The sequence below is a fragment of the Copadichromis virginalis genome, linkage group LG12 (assembly GCF_057382275.1).
Source record: "Copadichromis virginalis isolate Kocher_CV1m ecotype Utaka linkage group LG12, C_Virginalis_male_GT1.1, whole genome shotgun sequence".
Classification (NCBI taxonomy): domain Eukaryota; kingdom Metazoa; phylum Chordata; class Actinopteri; order Cichliformes; family Cichlidae; genus Copadichromis; species Copadichromis virginalis.
In genome coordinates, this window is record NC_140629.1 from 27,236,076 (window position 1) to 27,263,357 (window position 27,282).

Genomic DNA, 27,282 nt, shown 5'->3' on the forward strand with positions numbered 1-27,282 from the left:
TGCATAGTAATACTTTAAATGACAGTCTTTTAAAACTGCTTCAGCTTGAAATATAAATATAAAATATTAATTACAGCCTTTGGATTATAGCTGTATAAAGAAGAGGGACTCCAGCTGAGCTAGAGCACAGTTTGCAAATGTACAGACAGGTCTTTGAATCTAAGCTTCCCACATGGTGCTGCCAGCTCTTCTTTTTTTGTCCGTGCAAAAATCACTGCCCTTACATTTGCTGATGAGAGGGGCTCATCATAGCACCACCCTACAGATTTGAATTAATTAATTAATTTTTTGACCTGCAAAAACTGTCCAAAATGAGCACTGTGATGACCCACTCCACCCTGCCGTCCTTTTGGCCTCTTTGTGTGGCATGTCTCGTTTGCAGGCATTGGAGGGATGGAGTGGTTCATTCCCAATTAATGACACTGGCAACACCTGGGCCCGGTGTGCCAGTGCTCTATAAAAGCTTTCAGAGCTCAGTTGCTGGGTGGCGTTTTCCCCTGAGACATCCCTCTGGATTTTGCTTGCATTTGGTTTGGTTTTGCAAACAAACAAACTTTGCATACACAATCCTTCCAACCATGCACTCATCTACACCACTGATTGTACTGACTACACACGCCATGGTTTGTATAAGGTTTCTTTTTTTGGTTTTATTTATTTAAAATAAATAGATTTTGGACAATCCGGGTTTTTGCCATGGCTGTGTGATCCGGTTTGTGACAAGCATCCCTACATAAGCCTGCAGTTCCTCTGTGTCCATAAGCCACTAAGTGTTTCCCATGCAGGTTTGTGATGGCCACAATTTGCTGCAAGATTTCATCCATCAGCAGCAGTGCATAGCTAGTGGCAGGGTGTGTGTGTCCCGGGATCAAAACTCATCAGAACATGTATCTAGTGCCTAATGTAACTTTTTAGATACCATTTGTTACTTTTCAAATTCTATATTTATTAAGTTATGCAGGCTTGTTTGCACAACAAGGCTAAATAATTACATAAACTTTTCTGAATCTAAATAGTGGACTTTGGTAGAATTAAAAAATAAGCGTAGTGCAGGTCTATGATGATTTTTAGTGCTACTATCATCTAGTTTTTATAGTCTGTCTTGGTTAAGTTCCAAATACTCCTGATTTTGAACTGTTGTAGTCCTGTTTTAATTCCAGATCAGTTCTTGGTCTGGTTGAATTGGGGTTTAGTCCCTGTGTCTTGATACAGCCCTGACTTTGTTCTGCCTTGCTGCTTAATTAAAAAAGTAGTTTAAGGTGTCCTGCATATGTGATATATATATATTTTTCTATATGAAGTCATTCTTTTTTGAACAAAACTCAAAACAGAGCCTAATAATCTTTCAGTCATTTCTACCCTCACTTAATTTCCTTTCGCTGCTCAGCTGTCACACAGTGGCTCAGCTATGCTACAATCCCTCCATATTGTGGCCAATCACATGCGAGGATATAGGATAATATCATTATGTGAAAAACCGAGAGGGTGAGAAACGCGACAGTCAAGTGGAGCATGCGTCTGTCCTCTCAGTAAGTGAGTGAGACAGTAGACAGCAGTGAGGAGGGCTGTGCGAAAGCAAAGACACATAAATATACCTGACACCCGTAAACGAAGCAGCATCTGGCTGCAGTTTAAAGACTTTTTTGTCTCGGTCTTGGTCTCGTCTTGGTCTCGGATTAGGCGGTCTTGACTACAAGTCTATAGAGAAGTTCACCCTGTGACTTCAACCATCTCCTCTCTTCTCTCACTTTCAGGTGAGTCCCCAGAGGAGGATGAGGCGCCATCTTTACACTCATAAATCGCCTCCTGTGTGCTGTAAAGTCTTGCATCTCCAAAACGCCTGTACTTCTAACAATGCAGTGCAACTGCATAGTCTACCTGAGGAAGAACCACATTAAATTCCAATTATTGTTTTATTTTATTTGCTGCTGAGATATCTTTGAAGATCTGAAAGGTTACTCATCATTTATTATTACTGAATTACTTTATAACACAGAGTGTGGCCTTCTAAGGGAAAAGACTTGAAGGTGAACATCACACACATGCACACACACACTCACACAATTATCCAACATCAATAGCTTCGCGCATTTATCATTTTAGCAGAAAACAGAAAAATGTAAAATTTTGGTACATGCCTTGGATAACAAAAAGAAGCGCCACCTGGGAGACAAATATAAAAACTAAAAACTGAGGGTTAGGTTATCTTAAAAGAATGAATTAGTTGATGTCATGATAAATGTGTGATAAAAAAAATGCATTTTCAAAGATTTTCAATGGGGCATTTTTTGGCCTTAGGATAAAATGTGGAGGTTTTTGCATCGCTTAGGATTTTTCAGCTAATTTAAGGAACTGGGATGACAATTTTATAATAACATTTTTTTTAAATGAATATCCTCTGGCAAATATGAGCCATACTAATTCAGCAAAGCCAAAATAGCATGAAAATAAAAAACGCAATGACACAAAAACCCCAGGATCATCTAAGGGCTAAGGCACGCTTGCATTTTTTTGTGTTGCCATGGCTACAGCATACAATTTTCTCATTTGTTGTGCGAGTGTTCGCTTTCTAGTCAGTGGCAGAAACACCACAGAAAATGACCCCCTTCACAATCCAAGAGTTCCCACTTACCAACTGGCTTCCTTTCTCTCCCTTCCAGTTCTCTGACAATCTCCACTGTCTGATACAAACGGCTCTCTATTTAATAACATAGCAACAGACTGCCACAAGCCTTCGTTACCCAGACAACTAATGACAAGAATCAGAGAGATGGAACTGACAGCAAGACAATGCACAGCGTGTTCAAAGCAACTGAAAAACACAACTGTTTACAGTGTATAATTGGTAAATATGCTCCAATCCACTATAAGTAATGCAATTTATTTCACTGTAAAGCTGAAATTTTAAGCAGAGAAGCCCAAGTAAAGTAAAACTTAAAAAATATATACACAAGAAGACACAGAGAGATTACAAATATCCATTAGGACATTTTTAACTTATAAGCCTTCAGTCATGTCTAAAAAGCGCTATACAAATGCAGGCCATTTATATGTCTAAGTTAAATTGTTGTTATAAATATATAAAAAAGAAAAATCTTCTTAAGCAGCTTCATTAAAGCTGCCACCAGATCTTATGAGCACTTAGGAGAGTAACTGCATTTTAATAGTAAGTAGTTTGTAATATTGCTGCACTTAGCTGCACTTATACTGAGCCTCTGGGGTTTTGGAATATATGTCTGAGGCAGCGGCTGTTTTCTCCATTTAAGCTCAACAATGATCAATTCTAATTCTGTTCTGTAAAATACAAACTTCAATGAACAAACAAAGGAAAGGATAAATCATAATCATAGGCTTTTAATAGACTCATAGTTAGTAACAAATAAAATGAATATTTTAAAAAAAATAGATAAATACAATTAAAACTTCACTTCTGACACAAGGTTCTTTTCCTACGCTGCCATTGGTTCCTTAAATTTAAAAAAGAGTTTAAAAACATCTCTGTCAAACAACCATCTTAGTTACTGTAACAAGATCGTAGTGTTCCAGACAAAATCACAATAACAAAATTACACATTTATCACTCTACCAAAGCACCTATTTTCAATATGAAGACGCAACATAACCTACCATCACTTGAGTGGGCACGTTTTTAGTAAAATAAACATATGTAGCATCACAATAAACATGAAACTGTAACTTACTCTAAACCTTATTACTCTTTCTTGAACTTATTCACATACTCAGAGAGATACAATTTATCACTTTGAGTGAGAATTCTTCTTCAACTCTATACTTATAATAATAATAATAACAGCCAAAGTTGTGCATAATAAAAAAAAATCTAATAAAAAAAATGGTTTCTCTTGCCTTATCAATTAAAAGCTATATCAATTAAACTATTTAATTTAAAAAATCCAATTAATCTTCACACTGCAGTAAAACCCAGAAAAAAACTTTCTGCAAATACTAACAGCTTTTTTGTGAGTGATTTAACTTTAAAATGTTTTTGTTGACCAGATAAATGTTTATGCTTTCGTTAACCTTTATACGATTGCCTTGAAGTGCTTGTTTATTCATTTCAGTTTTAAAGGAACGAGTAAAACTAACGACAGAGTTTGGTCAAAATAACATTGGAAAAAATAAGTAAATAAAAGAGAGACATGATTCTCAGAATGGGCTCACTGAGTGCAGCATGGTTAAGACCTTGGAGAAGCTTACAGCTGCCGTGAATACTCAGAATAACACCTCTGAGCGTATATTGGGTTACATCAAGGAGAGGTCTGCTCAGAGCAACACCTCTGCGCGAAAGCTGGATTACATCGTGGAACAGCTCACTGCAGTCGTGAGTTCTCAGAATCGGCTCTCTGAGCACAAGAATGATAAGACCACGGAGCGCAAGTTTGATAACATCATGGAGAAGCTCGCGGTTCTCCAACAGGAGATTGCGAGACCAGTGTCGGAGTGTTAAAGAACAGCTTTGAAATTCTCATGAGCTGCTCGCATAAAAGAAAAATCAACAACATCAACATCATAATGCTGATATCCCCTCGGCGCCAGCTATGGGCTCAAGGCTGGAGCCGAACGAAAACTCCCTGATAACGACTGTGTTTGACTGTTCTTCCCACTCTATGCAAGGCCACCTGGGTTGGCTGGTAGACTTTACTTAGCCTGATAGGGCGAAGGACACTGTCTCAGCTGAACTATGGACATGCACACACATACACTTACACTGATAAGCACTCACTCATCCCCCCTCCCCTTCCAATGTCTTCGATGCTTGTTGCCTCCTGGGAACACGAGGCGGGTCTGGGCCCACGCTGGAGAGTCGGCGCAGTGGCAGGATGGCTGCTGTGTTGCCTGGGATTACTCCTTATCCCCTACCCAACCCTGTTGCTGGTCACGTGCTCTATAATGTTGTACTGTGGACATTTATGTGCTTTCTGTGCAGAGGAGTTTTTTTGTTTCCTGTTCTCATGCTGTCCTCCTATAGCCCAGCATGAGTAGAGGTCTCTGTTTTTCCACTTGTACTTTCCCATTGTAGTGTACATTTCAGTGTTTTTTCTGTAATGCAACCATTCTCTGACTTGTAACCCCATGTGATGTCTGTGTCGTGTGTGTAAGGTTGGGGGGCGGGTTCATTCCACTGCAGGGCAACCTGCCACTGCATGTGGCGAATAAAATTTGAACTTGAACTTGATTCTCATTTTGAAACCTGGAAGGATGTGCATATAACAAGAAGTATTTTGTGTATCTCCTGTGAAAGACCTCTCCATGTAGGACAACTTGATAAAGCTCTCGCAGCCAAAGATAAAATAGCACAACAAGTCCGAATCCTGTATTCTATTACCCCTTTTCACTTCATCTATTGTTTTTCCAGATGTTTCAGCCTGAGTGGAGATGTAAAAGCGTTTCAAAGCCCTCAACTGGAAAATGTTCATCTGCATTTTGCATATTAAAAGCATTTGAAATCAACATAATCTCACTGAGAGTACTGCATCCCCAACTCCTACGTAAAACATTTCCAATTTCACGCTATGCACCCATCTTTAGATAGTGAATAATTTTCATTATTACAAAGGGTTGCAAATGTAATTCTCGTCATCCATCCTTTCTAAAGAGGGGATAATGAAGATTGAAGCGTAGGTGAGGACAGAAGTATGTGTGCCAATGTTCCGCATTGTTTCGCTTTTCAAAATGTCCAGAATTACACAACAGAACAAAATAAATAAATTCTTTGTCTATGAGCAGCTCCACTGCAGGGCTTCAAAATCTGCATAGCATACTTAATCAAGCACTGGTTAATTAGCAATTACCATGGACAAACAAGTATGAGTGAAGTGGTCAAAATTAAATTAAGTTGCAAAATTTACAAATCACCATCAACAACAGTATTCTATTCACCAAGCTGTTATGCAGTCATTTACACTGTTCAAAACAATTAAAGGAATACTCAAATGGACATCGGCTGTTGATGAATGAAATATTGAAACTCAAAATCTTTACTGATATACGTTGTTTTAGTTTGAAATGATGTAACAATGGTTAGTGGAAACCAAAGCCATCAACCCTTTGAGGGCTAGACTAAAGAGGAAAAACTAAAAAAGGAAATAACACAAGAAATTGCATGGTAAAATTGCATGTCTCCAAGACTGTGCCCGTTTCTAGTTTGTCGCTTAGAGGAGATGGGTCTATAAAATGATGTACATGCTGAAACAACTCTGCACGTACACGTCAGCACTTCAGTGCAAAAAGACAAAACAAAACAAAAAAAACCTCTGTGGCCAGGGGGCATTCTGGTTGAGGACTCCCACATGGCAAAGAGGCTTTTAATGGGTTCTTGACCTTAGTAATCATTCCCAAGGTCTGAGGCCACTGTGGTCTTAGTACCAACTGACCTGATGTAATATCTAATAATAATGTTGTACACCCATTATGCTGCAGCACTCACAAACAAGAGAGTGAAAGGCATTTCCTCGACAGTGCAGTCTAGGCGGAGTAGTCGAACACATATCCACTGAGCTCTCAACACAGACAGCATCGTCAGAAGAACAGTTGATAAAGTAAATTAAAAATTTTGTATTGTTCGATACATATGCGTACCGAACTGAAACCACTATATCGAACGGTTCAATATTGATACAAGTATCGTTGCAAGTATTCTGAAAGAGAATTCGTAGTAGTTACATGTTTGAACTAATATTACAACAAGTAATTATTTATATAGTGATGGATTATTCAGTGTTTTAGATCTTGAAAGCCAGATAAAGACAAAGAATGAGTATGAATATGTACTGTACTGACAGAAGGATGTATGTATACAGTTAGAATAATGTAACAATAAAACCGTACCACAACTTTTACATTATCAAACACCCACCTGACACAAACTCAATAAATAAAAATAATTAAATAAAATTACAAAAATATCAGTAAACCCTATCAGCAAACCCTCAACAAATTAAACATTTGGAGCACGCTCATTATACTGCTGTGCTGAACCACAGCAGGTGCTGAAGAAACAACAAATGTGGAAAAAAGTTAACAGCTGTGGGCAATCAAAAGCAAACTTACTGGGATCATCCAGTTGGCTAGATCTCCATGTTTTGACACCTGCATGGCGCCCAGCATTGTCAGGTTGATGTGACCCCTGATGAGAATGACACAACAGAAGAAGACAGCTGTCAACTCCAGAATCACTTCCACTTATGAACTCACAAATCCGCCCATCAGATATAAAATAAAACACAACAGTACTGCTAGAGTGACTCCATTTTTGTGACAAGACACCATACAAGCGTATCAGACTGATTCTCACATTAAATGCCTTCACAATAATAATCTTCCCATCTCAGCCTTTTTTTGATAGCAGTACTTGTCATAGATAAAAGGTCTGTTCCAATGTTTTATTCACATCTTTTTAAACAAACACTTATCTGCTATAGCAGGGGTCGGCAAACCTGGACACGCGTGCCACAGCTGGCACGCAAAGGGTTAACTGATGGCACGACCATAGCTGGACTGGCCATCGGGCATACCGGTGATGGTGACTTTTTGTTTTCATTGGCCGATGTTTTTGTTTTTGTTGTTGTTTTTGTAACGGTATAAACAATGAAAGGTGGTGGACTGGCCGGATGCTGGTTGATGTGTAGAAATAACTCAGTTGTTTGGTGGTGACTGTGGCGGAGCTTTTACAGAAGCCAGCAGGTGGATGAGGGAAAGGGGAGACAGGAGGAGGAGAGATCCGAGGCGGCTGCCGGTCCGAGTGTCAGGTGAACTGAACTTCAGGTAAGAAGTTATGACCTGCAGTCTATCTGAGTCAGATATAAGCCAAGTTTAGGTGGAGTTTATTTTCGTTATACTGACTTTTTACAGTTAGTTACAATAACTCGTACTAACTAGCATGACCGAGTTTCTATACAGCCAATGGCTGGGTGGGTGCTATGATGTTACTGATAGTGAACTTTATTTCATTCATAAGGTTAGTTAGTAGAGTTGCCAACTGTCCCGTAAAAAGCGGAATCGTCTCGTATTCAGAGAAAATATTACGGGTTTCGTACTTCGCATTTGTCCCGTACTTCAGCTAGAATGAAAAAAAAGACACAAAGCTTTAGTTATTTGTGTTAAACAACAGCAGCACGTTTAAGCTTGATCAGCTGTTGTTAGAATTTATTTAATATTAATTTCTAGTATCAGCTGATGTTTGCTAGAGCCACAGCTGTAAAAGCTGCTGGTCATGATATCGGCTTGGATATGTGGTGAGAGGGAAACATGAAGATGAAACCAGGAGATGTCCTTACTGAATCATCAGAGCTGAACAGGTGATGGAGAAACAGGTTTACCTTTAGGTGACATGAATGAGTTGAAGGGAAGTTATGAACTGTTTCTGAGAGACAAATAACACCAGGATCCTTTGTAGCCGACAGCTGGTAACTGTGCAGGGGCGGATCTAGCAAAGTTTTGCCAGGGGGCCAGGTAGGGCATTAGCAAGGAAAGGGGGGCACAAAGAAATACTTTCTTATTCTCATTTAAAATGTCTAGCTTTTAAAAAATTATTATCTGAATCTTAGAACCAAAGTTTTTATCTGACGTAAAATGTATAGAAATCATACATATACCAACAAGACAGTGTACATAACTGTCACAACAGTGTTTGGTTTCATTCAAAGGCTTTATGGCTTTAATACCTGGTGGGCCGGTCTCTAGTCAAAATGCCCGGGCTGATTTTTTGTCCCAGTCCAGCCCTGGGCACGACACGCAGTGAATTAATCTGAGAAGGTGCATTAAAAAAATAAATGGCTGGGCCAGCGGTGCACATCGCAAATTAACTTTCATACACACATTAGTTGTGCTGCTTCTTAATGACGGTATCTTAGCTAACAACCCCAACTATCAGATTCAACTTGTAATTGGCTAAAAATAACTTAGCTTACCGGTGAGAGGGACACTGCTAGCTGGTAGTTTTTTCAAGCAACGTTGAAATTTCTACATTCCGACACTTTAAATTCTTCAGGAGCTGTTTGCCCAGCGCAGCATCAGCACCACGGAAATACAATGATACATCCGTAGACTCACACTCTGTGGGGATCAAAGTTTGCAGAACGACGAATGCAGCTGGAATCCATAGCTGTGCGTGTTCACTGAGCTTGCATTTTCACCTGCTGGACATCACTACCTGACAAGTTTAACTTTCTTCAGAATATTGCAGAGGCCTTATTGACAGTGTTTGGCTCTACATGTCTGTGTGAGCAGATTTTCTCTCACACGAAGAGTGTCCTCAGGTAGCCGTCTGAACGCTGGACACTCGGAGACCTGTGTCTCTGAGTGGGAGACCAGAGATCACATTAACATGTGTATCTCTGTATTAACAAACATGCCATATTGGCCCAGTTTATTTTTCTTATCATTGTTGTGAGGAGACCATAAATAGCATTTGCATTTTCTGTTGTACAGTTCATTTGCTGTTATGGAGTTCTTGTTATGGATAAAAAGTGTCTTTTTTTTGTTTCAAAATAGCTGATAACTATTTGCTGATAGCTGCCAACATCTGCGAACAAATATAATTCTATAAAGTTGGTCTATATAGTGTGTAACTGTTAGTATAGAGCGTTATTAAATTTATTGCTAATGCAATTATATGGCACACTGACTTCTGAGGAAATTTTAGATGGCACTCATCATCAGAAAGGTTGCCGACCCCTGTGCTAGAGGTACCACTATAATCCACTATATTAGCAAATTAAGTTTTACTTGTCTCTTTATGTGTGATACTTTCTTCACTAGAAGCAATCTCTGCTTCAGAATAAGGAGTTTAAAGTCCAAAGTAAAGTCCTGCAACAGGCAGTTAGGGGTATCACTAGGATGTCTACAGCTGCACGGATTAGTGCTGCTGCCTACTGTATAATCATAAAGCACTTTAATCCTTTTTGTTTCTGCAAAAGAATGTAGCAGCTCATGGTGGGTGTTGGCCACACACAAACACATACAGACTAAGAAGTGATAAAGTCTAAATGCCCAAGTGTAACATAATAAGTGTGGTGTCTGAGGTAATGTGGCTCACAGCACACCATATGTTGAGTAATTCTTTCCCAGCATATCTGCACAATAGCAGACACACTCACACATGGACAAATTTAGCGTTGTTCCATTCGGTACCTGCCAGTGTGACAGGACAGTATTATTTATGAGCAATATTGAATTCTTGCTGGGAGGACAAAAAGAATTGATACCGCAGGGAGTCTGGGTGGGCAATCACAGTGAGCTGGCAAATCAATAAGAACCGAAGACCTTGGGAATATTTGGAAGGCTGCTGTGTAGTTGTACTGATGACAGTGTTGTCCAGCATTGTGAGTCATGGTTTTGGCCTCTAGTTACAGGTGTTTGGTGCAGGTGATAAGCAAATATGAAATTATGACGACTCTAAAATTCAGTAAATAATAGATTAGAAATGATGTTTTTAAAGGTCTCACTTTATGTATACCTCCAAGCTATAAGTGACTCAATAATTTTTAAGGGACTTACGTTTAAGTCCACCACTGTTAGGCATATCTTACTTGAATTCAACAAATAAGTTTTGAAAAGCTTGTGTGTTATGGACTTACCCTCGGATCATAGCAAATGAGTCATCACTGGAAAAATACGCTGCCCCAGGGAGCACAGTGACAGTCTCCTTCCCTGCAGAAAAGCAACACAAAGCATTGCAATTCATTTATCATAGCAGTGAATTTAACACTCAACACATCAAAAAGCAACGCACTTTAGAGATGAACATGAAGACAGTAAATAACAAAGAAAAACATACAACAATGGCATTAAAAAAAATTAATGGAAGGCTGAATTCGAGAGGGAAAAACGATGCTGGATAACTGGACACTTGTCAAATGTCAACAAACAAGTATTATCTGAGTAAGTTTGTGCCAAGCATGAAGCAGGCAGGGAAAAAATGGTAAAATAAAATGCTTATTTTCCCTAATATTTTACCAGACCAGTTTTCATACTTAACTCTCTTAAATAAATTACCTAATTTTGTCAGAGGACGTGGGAAATTAGATGTTCATTAGGATAACCCTTACCAGCATTAATCAGGTCTGCGTCTACTGCATCCTCAGTGGGGTAGGGACCCTATAAAAAAAGAAATAAAAGGTAAAAAGAAAAAAATGCACACATGCAGGCAGGACACATGTCACTCAGCCTGACTGGCCATGGTCTTTGAAGAAAGAGGCACAATCACATTTCTCCGATTAGATGAGGCATCGATTTTCTCTGCTTTCAACAAAGAGAGCAATCTTTTGAGACTGAGGAGGTGGAGAGATCGGTACCTTTTTGAAACTGGCAGTCATAAATATAACATTGACAAATAAGAAATTACCATAGGCGCCTACATTCTGTCAACACAACTGATTGGAGAGCCACTCTATAGCAGCGGCAGCCTTTGTTAAAAGGCTCAGCCGGCAAATAATGAGAAAGAAAAATGGACGGAAAAAAGCGTCAAATTGCTACAATCTCTTACGTAACAATCGAAACACATTTCAAATGAGGGCCCCAACTAGGAATGATGCTGGTTAAATAAATGGCTATTCAGTTTGAAACATGCTTACTGCCACTTCAAAAAAAAACGTCTCTGCAAAGAATGAAGAAATATGTAGCTCGTTAGCTTGTTTAGTCAAGATTCAAAGCGCTGAAACCTGAGGGAAGGCAAAAAAAACTAAAACGTAGGTGTCTTACCAGCCCCAGAATCCCATTTTCACTCTGGAGGTGTACAGTGATGTCTGGTTTTATAAAGTTGCTGGCCAGCATGGGGATACCAATACCAAGGTTAGCTTGTATTATTCTTTGTTAAAGACAGTAGCTTCGATATTTGTATTTCTGACAGGGGAAAAAGGTGTTAAGATTAACAAATGCATGCATTGTTTAAACAGTCACTAAACAGTCATGTTAAGTCCAAAAAACACTGAATGGTTAATCACAGATCAGTCGATCAAAAACTAAAGATGATTTCACAAGGAAGGGCAGAAGCTGTCACGATAAAATGTAACTAAAGACCACAGGGAGAAAAAAAAAAAAAAGCATAGCACATTATGTGCATCATTTATTATGCAACTTGATGATAAAGGAAGCCAAGGTAAAGCATTCTTCTGTGGCAGCTGGATACTTTTTGGTTTGGTTTTCCTGGTGGGCGTTAAAAGTAGGCCACTGCTTCACAAATGTATATGATTTTTTTATCCTCTCACTGCTTGCATTTCCATCAAAGGATACCATACATGCCATCCTCAAATTCCAGAGCAGCCCTGCGAATGATCCTCTCTCGAACAATGTCAGATTCCTTCTTTGGCTTGGGCTTCTCTTCTTGGCTTTTCCTTACTGTGCGTTTCTGGAAACATATGGAAATATAATATAATCTTGAAAAGTTCATTCTGGTTGAGTAACACGACACATGAATAAAACAACAAAGGCTATTTCTGAACAGTGAAAGAAATGCGAAAAGGCTTGGGAAAGGTTCATCTCTACAGTTCTATCACTGCAGGATTGATCTTTTTTTCTTTTTCCATTACAATTTCATAATCCAGAATGCTTTGCATGCCTTCCAAATGTAATGTGTCTACTTCTCTGAACTCTTTAATGTATCATTTTGTACCTCAATCCTTTTTTCACAACTGGCGCCCTGGACAACCCTGTGGACATAGATGCTGGGTATGTGGATATCCTCTGCAGCAAAAGCCCCGACATCCACCACCTCTTCCACCTACACAGAGACACAGAGTGATGAGCTCTGACTTCACTTGCAAGGTGTCCCATGATCCTTGAGATTAAAGTTCGGATAAAGAAACCATGCACAGATGGAATTACACCACCAGAAAATAACCTTTGCCTACCAAGCTATGAAATTCAAAAGGTGAAATGATAAAAATCCAGTAGATATTTTCGCACTCTGCAGGCAAATCTGAAGATTTCTTCTTGATTTTTGGGTTACTATACAATTTCTTAAGGCTTTAAAAATGCAAGTACTGTAAATAAATGTAAAAACAAATGAGACAATTTAAGTTTGTTACTAATATAATTCATAATTGAGCTTCAAACATCAGTGGCGTTAATGCTGAAGAAAACATTTGTCCTAATATGGCCTCAGAGGTTTTGAAATTATTCTACTATCATGTCTTTCACAGGGAAGAGACAGTAAATATTTGTGGAAAAGTTGCATTTATTCTTCTAGCAACTCCACTGAGCCCAGTGAAAGCTGTCTGTGTACCCAAAGTCAGCTTGGCTAACAGAAAATAGGAATCGTCTGACACACCAAGCCCAGGGGATGCAGCTTGATCCTAAGATCAAAAGCAGCGAGAGTAGGGGTGTATGGAGGAGATTGTATTCATGCTGTGGGTATGCTGGCCAAACTAAAAATAGAGGTCAAAAGGAACCTTTTCACCATTACGTGGAAAACAATGGTTAGTTCCAAAAACTTTTTTCCAAGGGTTAAATTTCAGATCAGTTTATTCTGATAATATGGAATAAACCATCTCGATCATTGTCGTACTTAACATGACAGCAATATAAAAATCGTGTACATGTAGCAGGCAGTATATTGCTGACTGTGACAGAAAGTGCACCACCTTTATTTAGAAAGTGTACAGCAGCAGAAGAGGAGTATACATCTGGGATTCTTTCTGTCTGACTAACAAGACAGTGATGGAAATGGCTATTGATTTCAAAAGAGTTGGGTTATCATGACTAGGATAGGAACCTAACAACAAACCTGCTTCCTCCTCCTTGCTATAAACTGAGCCTGCAGTTACACAGGTGTTCAGGGAGACTTGTACGGCATGTGTGGGATCCATTAAGCCTTGCTGCCCATGCAGGTCTTCTCTAGGTCTTTTTGCAGTATCCATATTTACAGTAGGCTGTAGCATTAAACACTACAGTCCTAGAGATTTCAAATAAAGGACTCAAACAAAGCTGGGACTGACAAAAAGCCTTTTTTTGAGAACCAATTTTCCTTTATCAAATAGATGAGACTTCAATGGGACGGATGTGCTGTTTCTTTCTTCCAGGAGATTCTTCAAGTGGTTGAAATAATAAAATTAAAATGAAAAATGGAAAAAAATAAAAGTGTTCCCACACCTCTGGGAACCAAAGACGACTCAGCCGTGACAACATAATTCTCGCCCTCATTTCTACTTTTCAGTGCTTTACTCCTGTGTAGTTCAGAGTGTAACCTGCTCATTCTATTTACATGAGGGGCAAGCAGCCGTTCAGAGCAAATTGAATTGAATCTTTCCTTATCTCTATTTCCTCCCTCAGCACTCAGCCCTGACTGAGAGGAGTCAATGGCTGAGAGTGGATCCCATCTTAGCGTTGTCATGGATACACAGGCTTTGGTCTCTCATGAGCTAGGGCCACTCAGGACCATAAAGTGATTTTAGACTCTTTTGCTGGTTCTACTCTGGTTTATGGTAAATCTCTGATGCTCCAGAGTGGAAACGAGGCCATGCAAGATGAGACTGATGCAGCAGTCCCACACACTCACCCACATCTTTCTCTGGGGGCTTGATCTGTCTTGGTGAGAAGCATGATTTTCTTAGACATCTTCATTAAGCAAGATTGTGCTTGTCATGTTATTAAAAAAAAATGTTTTAGTCTTATGACAAGGGAAACCTGGGGGAGGAGGATTACAACAAATATCTGGGGTGTAAATTTCTAAGAATTTTAAGATGCATATGAAAACAACATCAATCCCTTAATTAGAAAAGTATATACAATTGTAAGACCCTGAAAAACAAAAAACGAAAAACAAACAAACACAGAATTCACACCCAAGAGGCTGGATTTCCTCATATTGTTTCATTGGTCTCACACATGCAAACAAACCATGTATTCAGCTCCATTTTCAATTACCCTCCCAAAGCTAAGTCAAAGCACAATAACAAGCTCATACAATTTAAATGTGCTGTGTACATAAAAAAAAAAAAGCCTCTCTTCTTTTCATCTATGTGATGTGTCCCGGCTACACCACTGCTCAGATGTAGTTCAGACAGAAGGTTCAACGGATGTGAAAGGATAAAGCACTAAAATAAAATAATACACACACACACACACACAGACACAAACACACACACAATGAGCAGGTGCGTAACACTAGCAAGCAGGCACACATGGACAGACATTGATATTCCCGTATCTGTAGAACGATTTTCACATCAATGAGAGCGGAGCGAGGCATGAAGTGAGCTGGCAGGAGGATAGAGGGAATCAAAGTGCCCTCTGGGGACGTGGCAAGCGTTTTTTCATGAGTTTGTGCTTTTTTAGGCTGTGAGCTTTGTCAAATCTCGTTAATCTCACACTGATCAGTGTGCAGTGCTATCAAATTCCTAGAATAAACCATAAACGGTGATGTGGTGCACACCCCTCGCTCTTCATTCACTAAACGACACTTGAAATACTATGCCAAGCTAATGAAATATGATAAACATTTAAAAAGAATAACAAAAATAAAATAGATGGATCACATTTTTAAGTTGATTGAACAAAAAGTACTGCAAGATAAACTAAATATAACAGAAATGATTTTACGTTATATCGTTTTAGTGGTTACAATAGTTGCAGCAAGTGAAAATATGTGCACAGTATTAAAAAAAAGGTTACACAATAATAGGTCCGAGACGCTACAATGTTCATCACACCCTTGATTATAAAGGCACTGAGTGGAATAAACAAAGAGCACTGGTAATTGCCTCTTTTTAATAGCCTAAGTGATGAGTGCACAAGTACAGCTGCATTACCACTCCTCAGTGTACACACACAGCACGGTCCAATTTCTCCATTTAGAATACCATAAGAGTGCAGACAACACTCCCTTCTGTACTTAACACATGAGATACCTGTTGCTGCTATCGTGGAAATTTTATACTACTGAAATAAAAATCATTAAATAAATAAAAACAAACAACAGATACTATCGTATATCCTATACTACTGAAATAACTTGTAAATAAATGGAAATTCCTTATATTGTGCCATTTTTATAGAAATTGTTATGCAAATACAAATTCTTACCGGTATATACGAGTTACAACAACAGCATCTACAGACATCTACAGCAGAGACAGTAATTCCGCTGTGTAGTGATATACTGTTGTTTGGTTGTTCCCCACATAGTGAAAACTTACATTTGGAGTCAGTATTTTTGCCAACTGAACACACCTTGTGAATATTGTCTTAAAGCTGCGTCCAAACTGGAAGCAATGCTCGTACTGATGGCTGATCGCTTGCAGACATTCCAGGCTCCTGTTGCCTAGGTAACACTTAAATGTTTTTATTATCGGGTCGTACATCAATCAACAGTATCCTGCGTTGTCACCTGGAAGTTGAGGGAAATTCATCTGGGTGGGTAACACCCACTTTGCTTAGCCAGTGGTTATTCACCCTGCAGTCACTGAATATCATTCACTTTTTATGGTCTTCCAGTGTGACTCTAGCTTAAGACTGGTTCCAAAGGTGAATTTTGATTGCATGGTTATCCTTTCTTAAACCTCAACTTGACTTCCATTTTAAAGATAATGACTCGATTTAATGTGTTATTATGTTTTGGGGAGTTTTTTGTGGCAGAACTTGCTAATATATGTAGCAAAACTATAGATAAATCACTATAGTTACACAGTAAACTGGAATTATCAGTGTCATTTCAGCCAGAGTTCTAAATATTACACTCAAAGAAGTCACCAAGACTTTCTAAACATGGGATTTGTGGCAGCTGGAGAAAATTCTGCAGTATATGCTCCTTCTGCACCAGGGAGCAGCTGCACCCCTCTGTGACCCACAGTGCTCTCATGCACTGCGAGACCTTGAGGGAGAAGATTCTAAAATTGAATGTCTAATGTTATTTTAAGAAAAAGACAGATCAGAGATTTCGGTGTAGCATGTGTTTGTTAATTAGTTAGCATACAGGCTACTGTATACCTAACTAACTTCCCCAATCAAATGGCTTATCAAAACAACTAAAAACAAATTTGGCATTAAATTTTTTTATTTCGTTACATCTCTTTATTTTATTTAGGGATGCAAGAACTGAAACGTGACAGTCAAAAGGTCAAGGGAAAGAAGGTGTGGCTACAGGCAACCGGCAACAGGGCATGATGATGACAGTGACACCACACTCTCATTACTGTGTTTATTTATAGCCTCTCAATCTTCCTCCTATTGTGCACTTGGCCACGCATGGTTTCCACTTTCAGGGCAAAGCTCCGGCTATATCCCCTGACCTAGTGCACTGACATCACGAGCAATCTGTTTCTCCTCCGTGGAAGCTTGCCTTGCCTGTGACAGATTTTATGCTATCCAGGAAATGGCAGATAGCCAGCCAATGTAAACCTTGACAACATTACAGAACTAAAAATACATTTTTCAGATGCCACACATTGCTCACCAAAGCACCTTGTATCATTTGGAATGGATTTCTGCACTCACAGCTCAAATGGCAATGTTTACATTTCAACTAACACATAAGCCTTCTTGCAATGTGCTTCAGATTCAGATGACGGGCAGTTGCGAGGAAACTTTAAACTTACAGTCAGACATTCGGTTTCTGCATATGTTCAGCAAATCTGTCTTCTATCACACTTTCACAGTGTCTCCCTCTGCTTTTACATTCAACCAGTTCATCAGACCCTATTGACTGTCAATCAGTAAAGTATATTATAGACTGTCAGTGACATTTTCTGATGCATTTATATAAGCCATGAAAAATGTCAGCAATGTTCTTGAAGTAATGTTTATGTCAAGCAGACCTACTCCTAGAAATGTCAATGCCAGCCTTTAAAATGAGGCATGATGTATTCTCTTATGTTCAGGAGAAAACTTCAAAATTGGAACAATAACAAAAAACTAAACAAAAGACACTGCTGGCCAGCTGCTATTGAGCTGTGTGCAATATGTTTTGAGATATCAGTTCAAAACAAGTATGACTACAACAATCTACATTAAAGATTTTTAGTCAATTAGCATTCAAATAACACATTTCACCTTGTGGCAAATGTATATTCTAAATCCCCATAAGCTGTGCAAAATGGGAATATAAAGAATAAACTGCACATCTTTGCACATAAAATTCAATTCATGAACCTCCTTAGGCAGGAAATGATGGAGAAAACAAGTGGTTTCTAATTACTAGTCAAGTCAAGTCAAGTTTATTTATAGAGCACATTTAAAAACAACCAAGGCTGACCAAAGTGCTGTACAGTAAATACAGATAAAAATACAATAGAACACAATTTCGTAATAACACCTCGCTGATAAAAATAAAATAAAAATATATAAAACAAATAAATTAAACCTTTCTAAAAGCCAATGAAAAGAGGTGAGTTTTAAGAGCGGTTTTAAAAGTTTCTAGGCTTTTGGAGAGTCTGACGTGAGGAGGTAAACTGTTCCACAGTCTGGGTGCAGCCACAGCAAACGCCCTCTCTCCCTTTGTCTTTAATTTATACCTGGGAACATCTAAAAGCATCAGGTCGGCTGACCTCAAAGATCTCCTGGGGCGATAAGTACTAAGGAGTTCTGACAGGTAAGAAGGTGCAGTGCCATTTAAAACCTTAAAAGCCAGCAATAAGATTTTAAAATCAATCCTAAAGGCAACTGGGAGCCAGTGGAGAGAGCAGAGAACCGGAGTGATGTGGTCTCTTTTTTTTGAACCGGTCAACAGGCGAGCGGCAGCGTTCTGCACCAGTTGAAGGCGATGTAGACAGGAACGATCTAGGCCAGCATAGAGGGAATTGCAGTAGTCCAGCCGTGAAGTAATAAAAGCATGGACCACTCTTTCTAGATCGTTCCTGCAAAGGTAAGACTTGACTTTGGCTAAAATCCGCAAATGATAAAAAGATCCCTTAACTACAGAGCTAATTTGTTTATCAAGTTTAAAAGCATTGTCAAAAATAACACCAAGACTCTTAATGGAAGAAGTGCAATCGGAGGTTAGGGGTCCCAAAAAGTCAAGAGAGAAGTTGGGATCTTTAGGAAGCCCAAACACAATGACTTCAGTTTTGCTTTCATTAAGGTGTAAGAAGTTAAGAGTCATCCAAGTCTTAATGTCAGACAAGCAGGAGAGTAGCGGCTGCAAAGAAACATTGCAGTTCAACCTCAGAGGGAGGTAGATCTGAATATCATCGGCAAAGATGTGGAAGGACACATTATGTTTACGGAGCACATCGCCCAGAGGGAGCAAGTACTAGAGAACAGTAGCTTGAGTAATGATGTCAGTGGAGGGCACAAGTCAAGAACAAGACTAGAAAACTCAACAAGGCATTAGAAGTTATGCAAAATAGCTAAAAGGAATGTTGCCTGTATCAAGTAATCGAAATTTCAACAGTTACTAAAGGAGACAGAAGGCATTCTGATCTACAGAAGACCACAGCAGCGGCTTAAGATAATACCCATCATGCATCCATCGATCAATCTTTTTCCACTTATCCAATTCAGTGTTGTGAGAGAGGGGGACCTGGAGCCTATCCTAGTTGTCATTTAGGCGAAAAGGCAGGTTACACCAGCAAGTCCCCAGTCTATTGCAATAATCCCTATCATTTCAAGGAAAAACACAGTAGTAAACTAAAACTGACACCTTGCAGCTTTGTAACTCTCCAAAAACAGTAAAGCTGCAGTTTACAACCATGTTTGTCTAGAGCCTCCAGTAAATAAAACAAATCACTTTATCATTTAATTATAAAAGATATATTGATCATATCACAAATATGAGGCATATTTTTGAGTTATGGCCAAAGACATTTTATAATCAGTGACTTTTACCTTTAACCAACGAATTCTATACCAATCACCCTCGAATCCAAGTGAACGATTTCCTGAATTAATTGTATTCACAACAACAGCCAGACATGAGGTCACAGTGACCTTAATCTCTGACCTTTAACCGCCAATTCATCTTCATTCCAAGGGAATATTTGTGCCAAGTAATTTAACAGATATAGTGTTTACAAAAAAAGGGAAGGATAATCACAAAAAATCTAATTATCCAGCCAATACAAAACATGTTCCCAAACTATGATTGAAACTAAATTCCTTTTTTAATTAAAAGGTAAATTTCAAAGAGTAAAACAATATACACAAACAATGTTTAAACCCTTAGTTATTGCAATTTTTGTTTCAGCAAACATCCAGTGGGAGGCTGACCTGGAAATCTGAGCATGGGGGTTATTTATTACCAATTAGACCTCTTGCCTGGCTAAAAAACAAAAAAACAAAACACACTTCCAAATACCTTAATTTAATTCATGCATGATTGGATTGCTGTGCGTGCATAATAACACCCACACAACTACACTGCGCTGCTACAAGAAAACATCTGAGTCATTTACTGTGACTGATGATCGAACAACTGCAGAAACCACTGCTTGATTCAGTCTCTGGTGCACTGAATCCCACAATGCACTGGGGCCTTTCACTGTACCTGTGATAAGGGAATAACCGGACCAGCTGGACACCCTGGAACACAGAGTTTGGTTGCCTAGCAACCATGGAAGGAGCCAGTGATGATAATGGTAATTTTTCTTTTTTGTGTGTGTAATTTGCTTTTGTGTTATCTTGTTTACTGGCACCCTTCCAATCTCCAGGATTATAAATTCCATTAAAAAAAGTAGACGGCATAAACTGGCACATAAACTACAATCGTCGGTCAACGATCAGCGTGGAGCACTAATGTTAGCTATGTGTGAGACGGAGTTACAATAATGTGAACCATTAAAGAATATAACAAGATGTTAATCAATTTATCTCCAAGATGCGTGAAATGAACTCAGCCGGGTACCACCGCGGGATTATTGATATATACCAGGAGATCATTTGAACTTGCTTTCCATAACTGCCGTTAATTTCTAAAAAATAAAAAAAATTGAGCCTCAGTAAATTTGACTTTGATGACTTTGATTCCTGACAGTATGTAAATAGTTCAAAGAGATGCTTTTAATGAAAGCTATAATTTTATGTGCATATTAAGTATAGATATTCCAGATACTTCAAGTTTCTTCTTTTAGTCTGCGAGTTAAACGCCGTTCAATCCCTTTCAAGCACAGGAAAGAAAATTAAAGAAGAACGGGTTAGCTAAACAAAACTTTATTCAACAATTTAATGGACATAAGCTTTTTGCTGAAGAAGAAAGTCGCCTATGCTTATGAAACTCATTTTGAAACACTTAACTGTGTGGATGTTCTAGTAACTAATTAAAGCCAATGACCAGAATCACATTAATAAGATTTGGGTTTTAGTCTGGCTATGATTACTGGACTTAATTTCACAGATGATTAAGTATTTTCAAGACTTAAACTAATATAATCTAGCTTTCATTTAATAAAACAATCTAGTTGTTTAGGTATAGCTACAACTGCCAGAGTGTGGAAATTATTTCCCTGAAGTTCCCCGGGTTTTGCCAAGCTCTTGACTGCATTTTTGCCCTTTTTCATCAGTAATTGCTTAACAGTTTGGTCTTTCTATACACCAATAAGCCACAACATTAAAACAACTGACAAGATGACAGAAATAACACTGATAACCAGTGTAATATGATGACAATCCCACTCCCCCTGCGCCAGCAGGAGGCCCCATACAGACAAGACACTCCCATGCACCACAGAAACTGCTTGGGAAATACAGAAAGAAGACTACAGAGAGCTCAGAGTTTTGACACAGCCTCCATACGCACATATCTGATCAAACATCTGTGGCAATTTCTAGAATAAGCCTAATCCCAAAAAGTCCCACCTCGTAACCCATAGTTTCACTGTCATACACCCCTAGATCCCCTGTGTCCATGCACCAGAGCTTAGAGCTATGGGGGCAAGGCCCTTCACAGTATTAGGTGGGTAGTTTTATTATTAGGTAGCTCAGTGGAAAAATACAGTAGTTGATGTGCAACACAAGCTTGGTGAAATGGCGTGAGCTAAAAAGCTGACCAAGTTAAATGAATGGCTTGAGAAACGCCTCACTCTGTCTGCTCCTTACACCAAGACAACAGGGTCAATATTGATTCCAAAAATCACCAGATTTATGATCAAATATGTCCTGAATCCTGAGGAGAAATGTATTGGCATAAGACAAGTAATTAGTCTCTATGCCAATATGCACTATGCAAGACAAAAAGGCTCTTAATAGGGCCAATCACTTTATAGTCCTCAATAAATTGTCATAATGTTAATATGTTACCTCCACTGCCATAAAAAATGGACCATAAAACTGGCCATCTGACAAATTACTGTGATAGAACGAAGCAGTCAGAGAACCATAATGGGATTTTAAGTTAGACATTTATTTAACATAAGGAACCTGTTATTATTTATCACTCTGCACACTCATTTTAAAGTGGGTGAGCAGAAATGAGGAAGGGGACTCACTTTAGGTCAGTGTCATTATTATATTATAAAAAATTTAAAAAAGAAAGAAAATCAAGTGAATCAAATGGTTAAACAAAGCAGGACTAGACTCAGATTCAAAACATGTAAATTCTATTTGATATCATTTATCAGACCACATCACAAATTACAATGAATGCCTCTTAGATTAAAAAAAAAAAGTTGATATGTGGATGACTCGTTTTGTAATTAGAGCACAATATGAAAAAGGAGTAAAGTAGAAAAACTTCAAAGACTAGTCTGAAACTGGCAGTTGTTTGACACAGTCTAGTTGTACTACTGGCAGGCAACGTCAAATTCCATTTAAAAAAAAGATTAATTAAGTTCAGATGCAGATGCGCAGTTTTCTGTCCTAAAGCAAAATTATTTGTGTCAGATTGGAGAAAGCACTTTAGGAGAGGTTAATTGACTGACATCAGTTCTTTACCTAAATAGAACACTTCAAATGACATTTCTTTAGCTTACCCATATATGTCAAGTACTCTGCTGAAGAGTAAAATATTAATAATTTAGAATAATCCCATTCTAAACATTAAGAGTAAACTTTTTTTTTAAATTTCTCAATTCATGACAATTAGCAGATGCCATTCATGTTCATAACTGTTTTCAGATCTTGCAATGTGAAGTACATCCTGCAAGCTTATGTTGTGATCCAAATCCCACATTCAATTTTTCACGTTGATCAACCTGTCTTTCATCCAATGCCTGCTACTCATCACTATAGGTAAGCAAAAAGGTTGGTAAAAATGTCACAAATGTATCTTATGGAAAACACTTCTATTGTAGCCTGGACCTATAATTGCCAACAACAGCAGCTTCATACATGACTCGGGTGATTCTAGGCTCAAAATGATAGTCGCAATATTCGGTTCAACCAATTATACTTAGATCTTAGCATTGTGATTATTATTATTTAAATTATTATTAAATCCAATAGCTGTAGTAAATTTCTTAGTGGTAATAGGCCATCACAAACATGTTTCAATAAGTAAACCAGTCATACCAGTCAATCCGTAAGTCAAGAGTGCGACCCTTTAAAAACCAGAAAATCCCCATGGGTCACACTCAATCTAAACTCTTCACTCTAATCAAAATACAAGAGAAAGTGATTTTTCTTTCCAAAACAAACAATAAAAGTTGTTTGCTATACATTGCTAATATTACCCAGTAATATCCAAAGTGTTAAGGCCAATGTTTGACCCAACTACTTTTTATATAACTAAAAAAATGTATATAAATAAGAAAAGACCATACTTGTAATTTCAAACTAAATATCTGTTATTACTGCGGCCCATCTGCAGTACTTCTGTTGCCCAACAGGGGGCTTCAGCTCGGAATTTTATATAAATAAAATTGAATTGAGTTGAACTGAACATCAGTAATTACTGCATTATACCAATTGTCAAGAATTAACTGATATTTACACAATATTAGGTCATTATTCCATCAGTTCATTTACCATCATATATCCAGATTTTGGTCACCGCATCTACTCTTCTGGGTGAATAATAGGGCACCCAAAGCCAGGCTCTGCATTGGATTGAACATGCCTAAAGCATGACATCTTGAGATGCATGAACAATCTTAACTCTACCACTGGATTTCTACCTTTCATATTTGTGATTCTATTCTTTCAGTCACTACATGCAGCACATGCCCACAGGTGACAGCAGAAACAGAGATAAACCTGTAAAACCTGTAAAACGTCAGCTGTGCCTGCGCCCTCAGCTCTCTCTTTACTTTAACAAACCATTACAACATCTACACTACTGCAGACACAACCCGCTTGTCAATCTCCTGCTCCACTCTAGCCTCAGTCCCCAACTCCTTCCCAACCTGGAGCAGGTAGTTGGCTGCTTTTCATCAGATGTTGCAGGAAAGCTTAACGGCCAGAGTGTTTCTGAACAGCATTACTCATAAATGGATAGTAAATGGTTCAAATGAAATGGGTTCTTTATTATCAATACTCAAAGGTTTGGCTGGTCACTGAAATTTGGTCTGCAATGGTAAATAGAACACATAACAGCTCCATAGTGATAAAAATGTACCCCTATGTTTTCAGACATTTCTAATCAACAGCAGATTAAATCTCCGGTCCAGCAACAATGGAATAATTGAAAATGCACTCAGATTTATGAGAGACCCTTTTCTAGCAATTTATTTTCAGAAAGTGCCAGTTTTTTCATGGTTTTTCACACAGTTTTTCTCCCTGCTGCTCTCTGAAGCAAGCCATGTCTATATGCGAGGTGTGAAGCTGTGTGTTAGATAGGCGGAGAAAGAGACAAACGCACATACACATGGAGGGAAGAGATACGCAATAACATTTTTCTAAACGGTTAAATGCTAGACAGGTGGGTAACCAGACAGAATTCAATTTCACTTCAGTTTTATTCACAGCAAAATTCATCTCAGGGCACCTTGAAGACCGTACCATATTATACAGGGAAACTACGTATGTCACAGACAACCCAGAAATAGGTGGACACACTCTGATGCTCGTCACATAGCTCTAAAAACTGCATTTATTTTTAATGCCAGGACTCTAAGAATATCCCCTGTTCAAGTGGACAATTTCAGTTCACAAACATACACACATAACCTTTTACCTCTATTATACATTTTTAGTTGTTTTGTTTCTACCCAACACAACATGAAGCATTTTCTGCTGGCGAAACTTATTTCAGTGGTCTTCAGCAACATTCGATTTTAAATAAATTATTGACCTAAGCACTAGATTTTAAATAACCAATATACTGTAAACTAATAACACTGTGATTACATAACACTTAAACTGATTTAGAATTTAATTAAATACATCTGATCTAAACTGGCTTCTCTCTCATATTGGCTGTTATCCTCCCCACTCTCCTCCCCTCATCTTACTGGTTAACTCTTCCCGGCCCCGTTTGTACCTCAAGAGCACTTGGCTAGTTTCAAACTATTTTCTAATAACCTGCTAAGTTGATTCTAGTGAAGAGTTAATACTGCCATTAACTTATAGTTCTGGTTTTTACTGACCAGGCTCCTGACATGCATACTATTAATAGCACGTTGAAGAATTGTGCCTCTGACACTGACAGCACACACAGAGAAAGACAGTGAGCGAGAGGGACAGTGAGAAAGGGAGAACCAGAAATATTTTATGCCATATCAAATTTTTTCCTTTTCTAAATGTTGTTTTTGTTTATCTATTTTTATTTTATTTTATTTGTTATTGTTGATTTGTGAATAGCCCAAAAGGGTTTGAGAGTCTTAATTTGGACAGTGTTTACTCATCACTGTGTTTGATGGTTGATTTGTACAACTTATTTACAAGTTTACCTTTTTCAGCTAGTGGGCCTAGAAAATGAAAACTTAAACAATGGATGCAGTAAAACAATAAAGTAAAACTTATGTGTATATTCCACTCACATCCAATCCACTAGTGGAAATGTTTGAAGAGGAAGTTTGCACATGCTTTAAAAAGCATGTGACTGTGATGTTGCAGTTACATACCTCAACTATTGTGGTTTTGGCTGCCTTGCACATGGGCTGGTTGAAGTTCCTAGCTGTTTTCCTAACACAAACCAAGACATACATATTGAATAAAATGTAGTGGCAGCAAATATAATATATAAACCAGAAAGTGATTTCAAAATCTCTCAATGTGGTGTCCATTATGTTATATCCTGTTTAGACTCAGAGTACCAGAGGACACTGCTCTCTTGTGGTGAAGAATTTTACTACATTCAATTTGGACATGCACTGGATTGGTTCAATGTTACTCATGTAGGGACCTATGCATAACCTAAACTTTGCTATAACTAAAAACAATATCTAAACACAAGAGTAAATTGAGAGCATTATTTAGATTTTTCTAACTTTTGCAGCATCAATGCATATAATTGAACAGAGCTATATTAGTAGTAATGAATGATAATCCCAGTGCAGTTCAAAAATATTCTGTCTGAATAATTAAAGACGACGTATGCGCCAAAGTAGATCTGCAGGCTGAGAGCAAACAAGAGCTGACAAAGTTAATAAAGGCTTAAAATGCACTATGGTTTCATATGTTCAAATATCTCAAACTTAACACAACTTTAACACAACAATCCATGTCATTAATTACCTGAAAACAATGTTCCCGGCCTTGTCAGCTTTCCAAGCTTTGATCAGTGCAAAATCTCCAGTGATGGCTTTCTCCATGACGTAGTGCCTGCCACCAAACTCCCTCACCTGTGTACAACCAGGTGAGAAGTTACTTACAGGATGAACTAAACAGTGAGCTGTTTTAAAGTTCTGTTTTTAATTTTAGACTTGGTCTTTGTAGTTGTCTAAACTTTGTCATGCTATAGATTCTGTGGCATTTAAATAAATCTGCAATGGCTACTATTCAGGGTTACACATTACACCACCTGTGTGAAATCTCCAAAATATTTTTTACACTTAAAATATCAATTTTGACGAGGCTCTTTTCCTCAGTCACAAGACATGTGTCGCATGCCAGTACCTAATGGAGATTTATTCAACTCACTGTGTAATTTACTGTATAAAGAAACTGGATTTCAGTGCTGCTGTGCACTACAACAGATCAGACCAGAGCTCTTGGGAATCTGTGCATTATGAGGACAATTCAAGGCTACTATCATGTAACCCGCGAAGTTCAGCTACAGCACTTAATTCCAAAACTACAACAGGGATTACAGCACTCTCACCTCTCTCTTTTCACTGGCAATGGCAATGCTACCATCTTTGTTGTACTTGATAGGAGAGCCACCCTCTTGGATAAGAGTACCATAGCCAGTAGCAGTGAAGAAGGCTGGAACCCCAGCTCCCCCTGCCCTGATTCTCTCTGCAAGAGTACCCTGTGGGGGGAAAAAGTGACAGATTATGAGAGGCGTACAAGAGAAAT

The 27,282-nt window shown here is 38.4% G+C and overlaps 1 protein-coding gene across 1 annotated transcript in view; it reads right to left on the reverse strand.

Moving 5' to 3' along the window:
- The window catches only part of oxct1a (3-oxoacid CoA transferase 1a), a 55,768-nt gene that overhangs the window by 22,234 nt on the left and 6,252 nt on the right, over positions 1-27,282 (reverse strand). Inside the window, exons 5-13 of the mRNA XM_085475724.1 lie at positions 27,086-27,235; positions 26,500-26,606; positions 25,887-25,947; positions 12,632-12,739; positions 12,253-12,367; positions 11,722-11,816; positions 11,070-11,118; positions 10,599-10,671; positions 7,072-7,147 (exon numbers count right to left, since the gene is read on the reverse strand). Of these exons, the coding sequence (XP_085331850.1) occupies positions 7,072-7,147; positions 10,599-10,671; positions 11,070-11,118; positions 11,722-11,816; positions 12,253-12,367; positions 12,632-12,739; positions 25,887-25,947; positions 26,500-26,606; positions 27,086-27,235 (834 nt within the window). The remainder of the gene's footprint in view (positions 1-7,071; positions 7,148-10,598; positions 10,672-11,069; positions 11,119-11,721; positions 11,817-12,252; positions 12,368-12,631; positions 12,740-25,886; positions 25,948-26,499; positions 26,607-27,085; positions 27,236-27,282) is intronic.